A 13,076-nucleotide genomic window follows, 5' to 3' on the forward strand; every position below is an offset into this window, starting at 1 on the left:
GCAGGGTCGAAGTCGGGCTGTTGGCATCGAGATCGCTCCGGAAGCTGCAGGCATCGAAACACGCACAACAACACGGCCCATGGTGGCGCCTCGAAAGATCGACGGCGGCGCGAGCGATGGACTCGCGCGTCTGAAGCAGTTCTCCCGACCTTTGCCCGGCACGGAAGCCGAAGAAGCGAAAGCAAGATCTGCCGTATCCCGTAGGCCAGCTCCCAAACCACCAGCAGACGCTTCAGCCGAGAGTCTTGATACATTGGCCGCACATACGGGACTGCCGAGGTTGAAGCCACATCAAGTGGCGGCCGCACCACCACTCGCACCATCTACATCGTCACCCTCAAGATTGGGCAGTGCATCGCATACTCGAAACGGCACCCATACACCAGGCTCAGCAAGCGCAGCTTCGCCAAGAGCAGAGCTGTCGCCTCGACCGCCCCCGCCAGACCTGGCACGAAACGAGCGCAAGAAGCTCGACTTTTTCGGCACAGTACGATCTTCCTCGCCGCGGGATGCAACAGTCGAGGTGAGAGGCGTCAAGCGCGCCAGAACCTCCACCACGAGCCACACCAGCGGCAACAAGGAGCGGCCACCAGCAACGTCTTCCGCTGCGAACGGCGGCAGCAGCCCGCACAGACGTGTTCGGAAGGACGATCCTGATGCGCGGCGAGAGCGGATACGTCAGTAAGGATACCCGATGCGGGCAGAAGCGGCAAGATCCCCGATAGACGCATTCCCGGCATTGCCGATCGGACAACGGCGCCTTCCGGAAGATGCATCGGGGACCATGTAACACTATCAGATCAGACAAGTGATTCACATGTAACACTACCAGATCAATTAGGCAAAACGGGCGCTCACAGCTTTGTGGGCGCCAGTGAGCCAGCATGTGGACGTGCAAGGCAGGGTCAAAGGTCTTGGCGAAATTTCTTGGAAGGGCGGCTGCTGCGCGCGTGGCTGTGTCGCCTTGCCCCCGCCACCGTCACGATTCTGCTATGCTTTGAGGCTTTGGCGTGGTCCTCGTGTGAATGTGAAAACGAAGACCTTCTGGAAGAGCTGCGAGGTGGCAATGAGAGCGTTAGGGCGGTCCTAAAAGCTGGAATAATATGGCTAGGGGGAAAGAGGTGGGGTCTGATAGACCGGCCCGATGCAGCTGTGGGCTGACGTCAAAAATCGAGCCGAGCCTGCCGATTCAACCGCCCCACAGCATTCCGACGCATTCAACACACCGAACGAAGCTCGCAATCGGGCTCGTCGTGGCAATGGACACCACGCACATCCAGTACGCCCACGTCAGTCGATACAGTCGTGACGGTGGAGTGTGGAAGGTGAGGGGCATCAACCCATGTTGGTTGCATGGGATGTCGCACGACTACAGCGTTGCATGGCGTAACCTCCGCAGGCAGGCTGGAGAGCAGCCCAAAAAAAAGTCCCGCTGCACAGCCAGCGCTTCTCGGCGGAATGCAAAGTGGAGGTTGCTCTTGGACACACTGCCTCCCGCATCCACTTCGTCGCTCCACCACCATCGCGGCTCCCTCATCTCGTCAACATCTCGCTTTGCATAGGGCCATCCTACAGATCAACCCAACTCCACAAACGATCCGCTTTCCTCGTATCTAAATCGACACCATGGTGAGTCGTGCTTGATTCTTCTTGTCCGATCCTTGCCGCTCGAACGGCCTGCTGACGCCGATATGCATCCTGGCTTGTTTGGTGGCTTTAGGATTTCTGCTTCTTCATCCCCGTGATCTTTGGGTGTCCGACCAAGATCAAGCAGGAGGGTGATGGGTCGGCGCGCGTGTGTCCTCGGTGCAACAATGCGCAGGTGGTGCAGGCCAAGGCACGCACGTGGTTCGAGCTGTGCTGGATCCCGCTCATCCCCATGAAGACCAAGCACATCTACTACTGCAACATCTGCCAGTGGCAAACCCAACAGGACGGCGGCTTCCAGCCCCAGGTCGCAGGCGGCGGTTTCGGCGGTCACCAGGGATACCCACAGCAACCCCAGCAGTACGGTTACGGTCCCCCGCAAGGAGGCCAGTACGGCTACCCCCCGCCGAAACAGTGATCCCATCCACCAGCTCCCCGACTCTCCGTGTCTACATCAAGCACGTACCTATATCCCCAGCCTTCGAAAGATAAGTCAGTGTCTTTAACGAGATGTTTGTCTGCGACTGTGAGGTGGATAGTCTAGTGTACAAAGGTGTTGGTGGCGAGCATCTTGTCGATCTCGTCCTGCGATACGCCGTCGAGGCGCGTGAGGAGGTAGTCGACTTCGACCTCCTTGGTGAGCGGGATGACAAACGTCTTGTAGATGCGCACGACCGTGTCGATTTCGATCTTGCGCTCCTTTTCGCGCTCCTCGGCATTGGCTCCGGGGCGGTCCATGTCCTGGCCGTACACCTTGGCCTTTTCGGCGAGGCGCACCAGCAGCGCCGCTTCCACCGCGGGCTTGGTGATCAGCGCCGCCAGCTCGTCCCGGTTGGGTGTGAGGATGTGCGGGATGAATGCTGCTGGCTCCGCCCGGAACTTGGACTCGGACACAAACATGCCTGACCCCATCCGACGTCAATGAAAGAGCGAGCACGGTCAGTCAGGAGGAAGTGAAAGGGAGGCAGGACATATTGGGCGGCTTACCGAAGTGGATGCGCCGACTGAGGGCGGAAAGCACCTCCATATCGCGAATTGCCGACGAGCCGTAGTGCCCGTCGTCGGAGTTCTAGGAGACGATGTAGGGTAAGAAGCGGTTGGTCAGTCTGGAATTGGTCGCATCTCGGCGAATTGGGGGTAACGCACTTCTCCGAGAGTCCTTGTGATGTCTGGGATGATCTGATCGACGTAGAACTTGAGGATCTGGTCGTTGACGTTGACCGAGTGCTTCCACAAGAGCTCTGGATAGGTTACCGGCGCCAGGATGGGCTTGGGCAGCAGCGATGGGTCTGTGAACGGGTACTCGTCCGGGCTATTCATCGCAATTCGAGATGCATCAGTACCATAGTCCATTGGCTCTGGACCAGGGCGCGCCCCGAGGACGGCGGAACTTACGCTTCGAAGCGGCGAACTTTGGCATGTGTGCTTTCGGTCTCCTTGAGGAACCAGGCGAGCCAGGAGCTGTTCCAGCCCTCACGCTCTTTGAGCTCGGGGAATCCGTCCGACGAGTAGCATCTTGCGTTGCGCGCAAACTGGGCGCGCTCGATGAGCTGGAAGACGATCGTCTCTTCGAGGCGGATGAGCACCGAGCGGATGTTTTCGAGCGAGAGGATGTCCTCGGTGGTGGCAGAGTGGATGTCGAGCGTATGCATGTTGCTGTGACTGCTCATCTCTTTCTACGAAGCGGTTGCGAGTATGGCAGGGGACAACGCCGACGATAGGTGGTGAGTGGTCGTTAGATATAGGGCCCGAGCGGTGATTCCCCCGGCCTGCCAAGGGTGCCTTTGTCTGTCGCCTTTAAAGGGCCTCGAATCGAGCTTTGCCGAGGCCATTCTCTTTGCTCCACAAGCCGGCTCTTCCTTCGAGTCAGCGCCACCCTTTCACAGATTTTCCACAGCGCGCCTCCCCGCCTTTGCAAAATTGACCGACATGCACCCACCTTCGAGCGCAGACCACCGCCACATCCCTCTCTCGTCTTGCAACTCAATCCCGCCGCCGCTTCACAGATCAGCATGGTCGACGTCGCATTGTATGCAGCAAATGAAATTGATTCGGCTCACTCATCCCGGTAACGTCAGGCACCTTGGAGCGCGCTCCGCGGAGCTTACTGTATGATGTTGCTGGCTCGCCGGCGAAATGCGACCGAGCTGCGGCCACGGCCGGCAGCCGCGGGTGCTAAGTGGGCGCTAGGTTAAACCTCGGGACCTTGAAAGCGCTTCCATGCGCGGCCCATGTGTTCGTACTTTGTGAAGTCCTGCACGGACGGATGCGCGAGCTGCAGCAGATACCGGCGGAGGGCAAAGAACTCGGTGTCCATGTTGGGCGCGTTCCTGTACGCCTTGATCTTGAGGCCGTTGCGTGGGTTCATGGCAAAGTTGCGGCTGAGGTCGTCGATGTGGATGGTGTTGTGTGGGCCGTAGGCTTGGGGCCAGCGGCGCCAGATGAACTCGAGCGCCTTGACCTCGTGCGTGCCCACCTTGGACTGGATCTTGAACATGGGCGTGCGGTCAATCACAAACGAGATCTGGTAGTCCGGATTGCCCAGCATGCCGAGCTCGATCAGCTTCACCTCGAGCCACCGCCACGACGTCTGCGACCACACACAGATGTCGTAGTGCGGATACACGGCCTTGAGCAGCTCGTGCAGGCCGGGACGCGCGCCGAGCGACGCGGGCGAGTTCGGATCCAGCAGCCGCTTGGTATCGGCGATGCAGTAGTCGAGGTCGAGCACCAGCAGCTTCTTGCCCGGCCGAGGCGGGTTGATGATCGGAAAGTCGGAGAAGCGCTGGATCACCTTTTCGAGCTTGGCGAGATACTTGGGGTCTTTGTGTGGCTCGAGCTTGGGCGCTTGGGAGTCGGGTAGCCCGAGGTAGTCGAGGTCTTGCACGGTTTCGGCCCCGTCGCTCGAGAGCGTGCCCCCGGCGGCCTGATCTTTGAAGCGCCCAGCTTCGGGCGTGCCGAGCAGTGTGAACTGGACGGTGAGCTTGCACGCCTGTTCTGCATCTATGGCTGTGTCTGTAGTCTTGGATCCTTCAGCCTGCGTTCGAGCGGGACGCGGGCGCAGAGCTGCAGGTGCGTAGGGGACGGTGCCCAGGGGCGTCTCGTCGCTCGGTTGCTTGCCCTTGACCATGCCCAGAAGCTTCTGGCTCTCTGAAGGCACATCCGTCATGGAGAATAGGATAGCCTTGAGGTCGGCCACCGTCTCGTCCTCTGCCAGTCGAACGGACAGCACCGTGCCTTGATACTTGATCGAAAATCCCAGCATGGGGGCGGTGGTTGGGCCCGCCTCGACGTCGGTCTCTGCGTCGTTCTCTTCTGTCATCTCCGGCGATGACGATGGAGGTGTCAGGCGGGACGGCCCTGCCTCTGAAGACGATGGCGCTGCGTCCGGCGCTGGTGTGAGCATCCTCGGCCGCTTTATGTCGATCTCCGCGTCGGGTTCGGTAACGGCAGGTTTTCGCTTGAGATCAGGCGACGAGCACATGGAGCAGCTCCACGGCTAGAATGGCAATGACGCAGTGGCGACTAGAAGGAGTCTCTCTTACAGGAAGGTAGACGCCTTCGAGGCCCTTCTCGTCTCGTATTATGGATAGAAAGACTCTAGTGTGGTAGCAGGGAGGCCCTAGATTCGGTGGGTGGGGATATCGAAAGTGGAGGTTGGAATGCGAGAACGGCTGCGCTGTGCTGTTGCTCTCGACCGCCCAACACTCTGCGCATTGCGGTTTGCGCAGACCAACACTCGACGCGCGGCGGCGCAGCAACGTGGAAAATCAGCAAAAGTGTTGAGAGCGTTTCAACCTAATATTGTCTAACATTGTCGAAAATCAGCGACCATGCAGTGGGCCTGGTCAACTCCGCCCGAGAGTCAAAGCGTCAAGTCGACGCTTTTTGAGCTCACTTGGCTGCTGCTCAGCGGTGCCAGGGCGGGCCACGCGCAGTCCCGCGACCAACACAGAAACGCACACACACACACGCACGCACAAACGACGAGCAACACTTTCGACGCCTCACAAAGCACAGCAATTCCGCCGCGCTCAGCAGCGTGGGCCACCCAACCCAACAACCTTTCTGAAAGCTCGCCAAACCAACACCTCGTCGCTTTCATCGTCATCCTCGTCAACCACCCACCACTTCGAAACATCGACATCGTGGCTCCCTTCCGCGACACGGGAAGCCTATTGCAGTCCACCAGCGCTTCACCTGGTCAAGCAGGGCTGAGGACGTAGCCAATCACTGAGTGCATCACCTCTCCTTCCTCCGCCGCACTGGCCTTCCATGGCGATTGGAACCAAGCGTGATCGACCCTCCAGATAGTCAGTCTCGCCACTCGAACGTTTTGCTGCTCCCTAGAGTAGAATCGGCGCATCGTCTCGCCATTTCCTTGCCCTTCTCAACACGCCGCCCACCATGTCGAGTAACATCAAGGTCGTCTGTCGTTTCCGCCCGCCCAACTCCATCGAGCAGCGCGAGGGAAGCGACATTGTCGTCGACTTCAGCCAGGATGGCACCCTCGTCAAGATGACCCGGGGCGCTTCCACTTCGGGTCCCGAAGCCGGCGGCTTCACCTTTGACCGCGTCTTCCCCATGAACACCATGCAGCGCGATGTCTTCGAGTTTGGCATCAAAGAGACCGTCGACGACGTTCTCAACGGATACAACGGCACCATCTTCGCCTACGGCCAGACTGGCTCCGGTAAAACCTTCACAATGATGGGTTCCGACATCGACAATGACAACATGAAGGGCATCATCCCACGCATCACCGAGCAGATCTTCGAAAACATCATGGCCAGCCCGCCCCACCTCGAGTACCTCGTCAAGGTCTCCTACATGGAGATCTACATGGAGAAGATCCGCGATCTCCTTGCTCCTCAGAACGACAACCTCCAGGTGCACGAAGAGAAGAACCGCGGCGTCTACGTCAAGGGCCTCTCGGACTTTTACGTCGGCGGCCAAAGCGACGTCTACGAGATCATGCGCCAGGGTGGCTTGGCGCGTGCCGTCTCCTCGACCAACATGAACGCCGAGTCGTCTCGATCCCACTCCATCTTCCTCATCACCATCCAGCAGCGCAACACCGAGACCGGCAGCGCCAAGACCGGTAACCTCTACCTCGTCGATCTCGCCGGTTCCGAAAAGGTCGGCAAGACCGGCGCTAGCGGTCAAACGCTAGAGGAGGCTAAGAAGATCAACAAGAGTCTGTCGGCGCTCGGCATGGTCATCAACGCCCTCACCGACGGCAAGTCCTCCCACATTCCCTACCGTGACTCCAAGCTTACGCGTATCCTCCAAGAGTCGCTCGGTGGTAACTCGCGCACCACGCTCATCGTCAACGCCTCGCCATGCGTCTACAACGCCGACGAGACGCTCTCCACCCTCCGATTCGGTGTGCGTGCCAAGAGCATCAAGAACAAGGCCCGAGTCAACGCAGAACTCTCCCCTGCCGAGCTCAAGGCGCTGCTCAAGAAGGCCAAGGCCGACAACGAGCGTTACCAGCAGTACATCGCCAATCTCGAGGCCGAGCTCAAAACGTGGCGCTCAGGCGGCAAAGTGCCCGAGTCCGAGTGGGCTGACGCTTCCAAGGTGGTCGTTGGCCAAGGCGCTCCTGTGGCCGCTGCTCCCGCTTCCACCCCATCTCTGACGCCCAGCACCCAGTCGCGCCCGCTCACGCCTGCGGTGGAGAATCTGCGCGAGCTTGCGTCGCGGCCCGAGACGCCGTCGGTCGTATCCATCGACAAGGACGAGCGCGACGAGTTCCTGCGCAGAGAGAACGAGCTGAGCGATCAGATCGCCGAGAAGGAGGTGGCGCTCAAGTCGGCCGAGGCGGCACTGCGCGAGGCTACGCAGGAGCTCGCCTTCTACCGCGAGCAGGAGGCCTCGCTGTCCAAGGACAACAAATCCATGACCTCGGAGATCAACGAGATCAAGCTGCAGCTCGAGCGCGTCACCTACGAGCACAAGGACGCCACCATCACGCTCGACATCCTCAAGGAGCAGAACAAGGACCTCTCGGCCGAGCTCGAGGAGCTGCGCAAGTCGCTCGCCGACACGGCCAAGAGCGCCAAGGACCCTTCGCAGGAGGGCAAGGAGCGCAAGAAGGCCGAGCGCATGGCACAGATGATGGCCGACTTCAACCAGGGCATCGTCTCGGAGAAGGAGGAGCAGATCCGCGAGACACTCGCCAAGCTCGAAAATGCCGGCAGCGCCGGCTCGGGCGCGCTGTCGGCCGATGACCTCTCGATGCTTCGCGAACAGCTGCTCGACTCGCAGAGCCTGGTGCGCGAGCAGACCGAGCGCGTCCGCCAGGCGCACGAGGAGAACGAGCTGCTTCACCAGCGCCGCCAGGAGCTCGAGAGCCGCTTCGCCACGCTCGAGGCCGAGTACGAGGAGCTGCTCGACAAGTCGCTCAAGGCCGAGGAGGCCAACCACGTCAACGTCGACGTCACCGTCGAGGACCTCAAGGCGAAGCTCGAGTCGCAATACGCCTCGAAGCGCGAGGCGCAGGCGAGCGAGATCACCGACCTCAAGCGCCAGATGGAGCTCAAGGCCAAGGAGATCGCCGTGCTCACGTCGAGCAACGACAATCTTAAGAGCACCAACGAGGAGCTCAAGCGCGCCTTCGCCGTCACCACGGCGGGCGTCGAGGGCGGGCGCAACCTCGCCGAGTCGGCGCGCGAGCTGGAGCGTGTGCGCAAGACCATGGCCGCGCAGCTGTCCGAGTTTGACACGATGAAGAAGTCGCTCATGCGCGATCTGCAGAACCGATGCGAAAAGGTGGTCGAGCTCGAGATTTCGCTCGACGAGTCGCGCGAGCAGTACAACAACGTGGTGCGCAACAGCAACTCCAAGGCGCAGCAGAAGAAGATGGCGTTCCTGGAGCGCAACCTGGAGCAGCTGACCAACGTGCAGAAGCAGCTGGTGGAGCAGAACAGCAGTCTCAAGAAGGAGGTCTCGATTGCCGAGAGGAAGCTGCTGGCGAGGAACGAGCGCATCCAGGCGCTCGAGCAGCATCTCATGGACAGCCAGGAGAAGCTCATGCTGCAGAACCGCAAGTTCGAAGAGCAGCTCCAGGCGGTCAAGGAGAGGCTGCACCAGGCCAACCAGATGCGTGGGCCCGCAGCGGCGGCAGCGCCAGGTCCGCTCGGCGGATTCGGCAGGATTGCAAAGCCGCTGCGCGGCGGCGGACCGACCGCTGGACCCCAGCCGGGCTCGGTCGCGGCTCGGCAGGCGGCGTTTGGCGGTGCAGGTGCGAACGACAATTCGCCAAAGGCAAGATCGAGCTGGTTCTTCTCGTCCAAGTAGCGCCGAGCACGACAAGCTGCGTCGTCCCGCTTTACACATACCCGCTCTCGTATCTGTCTCTCGTCTACGTCCATAGAGCACGATGGTTAATTACTTTTCAGCTAGGCCCGTGGGGACACTGCAGCAAGAAAGCTGAGCATGTGATTGTGTGAAGAAGTTGCGTGAGGCTCCGCTTGGTGATGGCGTGGGAGCAGTGATTCGGGTGAGCCGCTTGACAGCGGAGTCTAGACCCTTGACTAGAGCTTTGACAGTGCGGATGACTGCGGATCCATGGCGACGCAGGCGTGGGAACTTGGTGTCGTTCCGCACTCGTTCCGCACTCTTGGAGCCAAATTGTGCTGGATATAAGAACAGGCGGGAGCAGCCGCGAGACCCTCATTATCACCCTCCCCACACCATCGCGAGATCGATCCAGATCATCACCGCCTACTTCCAGCATCACTGATCTCAGTCTCAAAAATGCCCGCCATCAGCAGTCGCGAGTGGATGACCCTCGCCAAGCTGCAAGAGATTCCTGCCGACCAACGCAAGGATTTGCCAAAGGACCAGGTGTATCTCGCGAGCTGACCGCCGAAGAGGTGGCCTACACGGACATGGTCGGCTACAAAGGGCGTGTCTACGAGCGCAAGAACGTCAAGATCTCCATCGAGACCAAAGAAAGAGCGTCCCAAAGTTGTCGAACCCGTTCCTGATCACGGGCCCTCTAAAGCTGCGAACACCATTGCTGATGATCGTGAGTGTTGGACAACCGAGCAAAGGCACGTTATTAGCATCTAGACTTGACTCGATGGCGTCCTCTTGGAAAGGCCAGGCAATAATGAAAAGGCAGTCGGGCGAGGCTTCAGACCAGAACGAAAAAGCTACGAAAAATCCGCGGAGGAAATAGGGCGCGAAAAAAAGGGTTTCGGACAGTCACGGAGTGGAGGGTGACATTTCAAGACGTTGCCTCCGACCTTCGTCCACCTTCTGCTATCGACGACAACGCCATCAACATGTTGCTACGACAGGCGCTCCGAAACAGCCACGCACTGCGTTCGCAGCTGCCACGCTCCGTCGAGGCAGCGTCACTGAGATCCAATGCACCCCTAGGTAAGTGCACCCGCATACCAAGATACTCACGAAGGACGACAAGAACTGACACTTGCAGTAACGGTGCTTTACAGTGGCCGTACCAGCATGGGCCCGATTCGCATCGACTGAGGCACCAGCTGCGGGCGAGGATGCAGAGGCGGCTCTGCTGGCCAAGATCAAGTCTGGCATCAAGGAGGCGATGAAGGCCAAGGACTCGCTCACATCGACGGTGCTGCGCTCCATCGTGTCCGAGCACCAGTACTCGTCCAAGCAGAAGGGTAACCAGGTGTCCAAGGTGTCGAAACTCATCACCAAGGCCATCAAGCGTCGTCAAGATACCGCCAAGCAGTTCCGTGCTGCCAAACCCCCGCGCGAGGACCTCGCAGAGCAGGAAGAAAAGGAGGCGGCAGTGCTCGAAAAGTTCCTCTCAGAAACCAAGTGATTCTTCTTGCAAGGCACAAAAGCTTATGATACAACAGCAATGCCAGTATCACACCGCTCAAGACTACAAGGGAGCAAGCGTTGTCTGCTAATGTGCACAAGGCTTGGGAGCATGGAGGGGTCGAGCGGCAGAAAAAGATGTGAGATCGTTGGGTCGATGTGGAGAAGGAGGCTTGGAAATCCACTTCGTAGGGCTGGATCGCCGTAAAGAGCCAAAGTGGGAATCGCAGCATTTTTGTTCGCTGAGCAGTGGAAGGCCAAAGCGCGAGAGCCCGCATAACGTCACCCGACAGTCGCGCTAACCTACACCACCTTCCCTCCCACCAAGCATCATTCGATACCTGATCCGGCTGTGATCTCTCCACAGCTTCTCTACCCGTCATGTCACGACACCGCGCCGTGCGCAATCTCGATCTCGACGAGGAGCTCGCAGAAGACGACTACTACGATGAAGATCCCTATGGTAGGTAGCGAATACACTCATCTACCCTGCCGAAATGAGAAACGCGGGACTGACCCAGGCCATGCATCTCACACGGCAGAGAATCTCTCGCCCGAGGACAATGATGCGATGACCGAGGCGTACTCGCAAACGCTCGACGTGCTCGGACCCACGAGCACCAACGGCTTCACGGAGCGCGAGATCAAGGACGTCCTGTGGGACGCCTACTTTGACGTTGACACTGCCGTCACGCAGCTCGTCGAAGAAAAGAGCAGGCGCGAAGCCAAGGCTGAACGCGACCGTCAAAAACAAGGTAAGTCCCATGCTCGCCCCGCTCGGTGCTGTCCTTCCTCAGACCTCGATTCTCTTGAACTCCCATGCAGGCGGACCCGCGTTTTCCTGCTGTGCGGAAGCGACGCGCCGAGCTGGCGATGCCTCTTAGCTGCAGGCGACCGGAAGACCAAGGATAGGACAAAGATCTGAACCCCTTGCCACCCGCGTACTTTGCTCATCCTTGCGATCGCGCCGCACAGCAGACGCGTCCTCGCTGTATGACGACGATGGCGCCACCGTCGAGGCTTTCAAGGCGCTGTCGTTGCAGAGGGATCGAAGAGCTGAGATCCGTGCAGGGCGCGGCATGCCAAGAGGGCGGGCCCAGGGACTTCGAGGGCTCGCGACCGGCGGCCGATCCGGCATGGCCAAACGCAACCTCGCTGGGTTGGCACCGGACTTTGTGCGAGATGCGCAGCCTCCAGCTGCCTCAGCTCCGCAGAAGCCGCTTTCCAAACTCTCGGCACTGGCAGCACGGTCGAGCGCCAAGCGCCCTGCCGAAGCTCCTCCCGCAAATGCTGCAGAACGGCCGCGCCCTGCATCACCAGCTTCGAGCGCTTCCTCTGCTTCAAACGCTGCCCCTGTGGCTGGCACTAGCCGACCCAGCAAGCTCGCCGCGCTCGCAGCGGCGCGCAATGCTTCGGCGTCGTCGGCCGTCAAGCCAGCGTCCGCGCAATCGCAGAAGGCAAGCGAGGCTGCCCCGGCAGCGACCGCTTCCAAGCCGCTTACGAAGCTGCAGCAGCGTATGGCGGCCAACCGTCAGCAGCGTGAGGCGGCAACGCCAGAAGCGATCGAGGCGGCGGCAGCCGCTGCTGCAGAAGAGGAAGCTCAAGCTCGCCCGCAGACGTGCTACGGCTCGGATCTACCCATCTCGTCCCTGTTCCCCACCGAGCCGTCCCCAACCGGCGCACAGTCGAATGGGCGCGAGAAATCGAGCGCGTCCATGGCGCCCGTCAGTGTCATCGCCGGCTCGTCCAAGGACGCTACCGACCAGCTCGTTGCGCCGCTGGCGCGGCTCAAGCCGGTACCTGGCGGATCGCCGTTCGCGATCTATGGTCAGGCCGCGGCGGATGATGCGTCGCCGCAGATCGAGCTCGTCAGGAAGGCCTTTGCTGGACCGAGCCCGGACGACGTGGTGATGAAGGCCCGCGAAGGCACACGGCTTGGCGCCAAGTGAAGCGGATTCCAGTTGTGATTCTCGCATGACAAAGCTGACGCGACGTTTCGCACCTTTCGTATTTTACAGCTGCCAAGAAAGCAGCAGCAGCAAGTGCGTCGACGCCAGCGTCCGGTACATCGACGCCGTTGCACCGCAAAGCAGCAGTTGGGCAGGCCGCCAAAGCAGCCGCAGCCGGCAGCGGCAAGCAGGGCGGTACGAGTGTGAGCCAGCTGCGCAACGAGATCGAATCGCTCGGCATCCACGCGGGCAGCAAGGCGGCCTCGTCAGCCGGCTCAGCAAGCAGCGCCATCCAGAGCGCGGTTACGACGCCCGTCGGCATCGCACACGAGCGCATCATTGACGAGTACCGCCGGCGCGAAAGGGAAGGCAAGGCGGAGCTGAGCCTGGTGGTCGTCGGCCACGTGGACGCGGGCAAGTCGACGCTGATGGGACGCATGCTGCTGGAGCTCGGTTCGATGTCGCAGCGCGAGTACTCGAGCAACGAGCGTGCGTCGCAGAAGATCGGCAAGGGCAGCTTTGCGTACGCTTGGGCGCTCGACTCTTCCGAGGAGGAACGCGAGCGTGGCGTGACGATCGATGTGGCGCAAGACCACTTTTCCACGGCGCACCGCACGTTTACGCTGCTCGATGCGCCCGGACATCGCGACTTTATTCCCAACATGA

The 13,076-nt window shown here is 60.3% G+C and overlaps 7 protein-coding genes across 7 annotated transcripts; 5 read left to right on the plus strand and 2 right to left on the minus strand.

The window, feature by feature from the left end:
* PAN0_074c6604 (uncharacterized protein) lies at positions 1 to 685 on the plus strand (the record flags this gene model as incomplete). Its single annotated transcript, XM_014797951.1, has 1 exon — positions 1 to 685. A coding segment is annotated over one exon (685 nt), but the record flags the coding sequence as incomplete, so codon positions are not given.
* A 941-nt stretch (positions 686 to 1,626) lies between these two features.
* PAN0_074c6605 (cytochrome c heme-binding site) lies at positions 1,627 to 2,065 on the plus strand (the record flags this gene model as incomplete). Its single annotated transcript, XM_014797952.1, has 2 exons — positions 1,627 to 1,629; positions 1,721 to 2,065. 2 exons carry the CDS (start codon positions 1,627 to 1,629, stop codon positions 2,063 to 2,065), a joined length of 348 nt encoding a protein of 115 aa, XP_014653438.1.
* Positions 2,066 to 2,187: 122 nt separating this feature from the next.
* Positions 2,188 to 3,317, minus strand: PAN0_074d6606 (chorismate mutase; the record flags this gene model as incomplete). The annotated part of the gene is made up of 4 exons (XM_014797953.1): positions 2,188 to 2,549; positions 2,635 to 2,716; positions 2,794 to 2,959; positions 3,043 to 3,317. 4 exons carry the CDS (start codon positions 3,315 to 3,317, stop codon positions 2,188 to 2,190), a joined length of 885 nt encoding a protein of 294 aa, XP_014653439.1.
* Positions 3,318 to 3,838: 521 nt separating this feature from the next.
* Positions 3,839 to 5,131, minus strand: PAN0_074d6607 (ubiquitin-like domain-containing ctd phosphatase 1; the record flags this gene model as incomplete). Its single annotated transcript, XM_014797954.1, has 1 exon — positions 3,839 to 5,131. One exon carries the CDS (start codon positions 5,129 to 5,131, stop codon positions 3,839 to 3,841), a length of 1,293 nt encoding a protein of 430 aa, XP_014653440.1.
* A 349-nt stretch (positions 5,132 to 5,480) lies between these two features.
* Positions 5,481 to 5,873, plus strand: PAN0_074c6608 (uncharacterized protein; the record flags this gene model as incomplete). The annotated part of the gene is made up of 1 exon (XM_014797955.1): positions 5,481 to 5,873. The coding sequence occupies one exon, from the start codon at positions 5,481 to 5,483 to the stop codon at positions 5,871 to 5,873; it is 393 nt and encodes a 130-aa protein (XP_014653441.1).
* Positions 5,874 to 6,054: 181 nt separating this feature from the next.
* PAN0_074c6609 (kinesin heavy chain) lies at positions 6,055 to 10,462 on the plus strand (the record flags this gene model as incomplete). The annotated part of the gene is made up of 4 exons (XM_014797956.1): positions 6,055 to 8,893; positions 9,304 to 9,581; positions 9,957 to 10,038; positions 10,113 to 10,462. 4 exons carry the CDS (start codon positions 6,055 to 6,057, stop codon positions 10,460 to 10,462), a joined length of 3,549 nt encoding a protein of 1,182 aa, XP_014653442.1.
* A 380-nt stretch (positions 10,463 to 10,842) lies between these two features.
* Positions 10,843 to 13,076, plus strand: PAN0_074c6610 (uncharacterized protein; the record flags this gene model as incomplete). Its single annotated transcript, XM_014797957.1, has 4 exons — positions 10,843 to 10,924; positions 11,004 to 11,216; positions 11,437 to 12,368; positions 12,488 to 13,076. Coding segments are annotated over 4 exons (1,816 nt in total), but the record flags the coding sequence as incomplete, so codon positions are not given.

Source organism: Moesziomyces antarcticus (assembly GCF_000747765.1).
Source record: "Moesziomyces antarcticus DNA, scaffold: scaffold_v10074, strain JCM 10317, whole genome shotgun sequence".
NCBI lineage: Eukaryota > Fungi > Basidiomycota > Ustilaginomycetes > Ustilaginales > Ustilaginaceae > Moesziomyces > Moesziomyces antarcticus.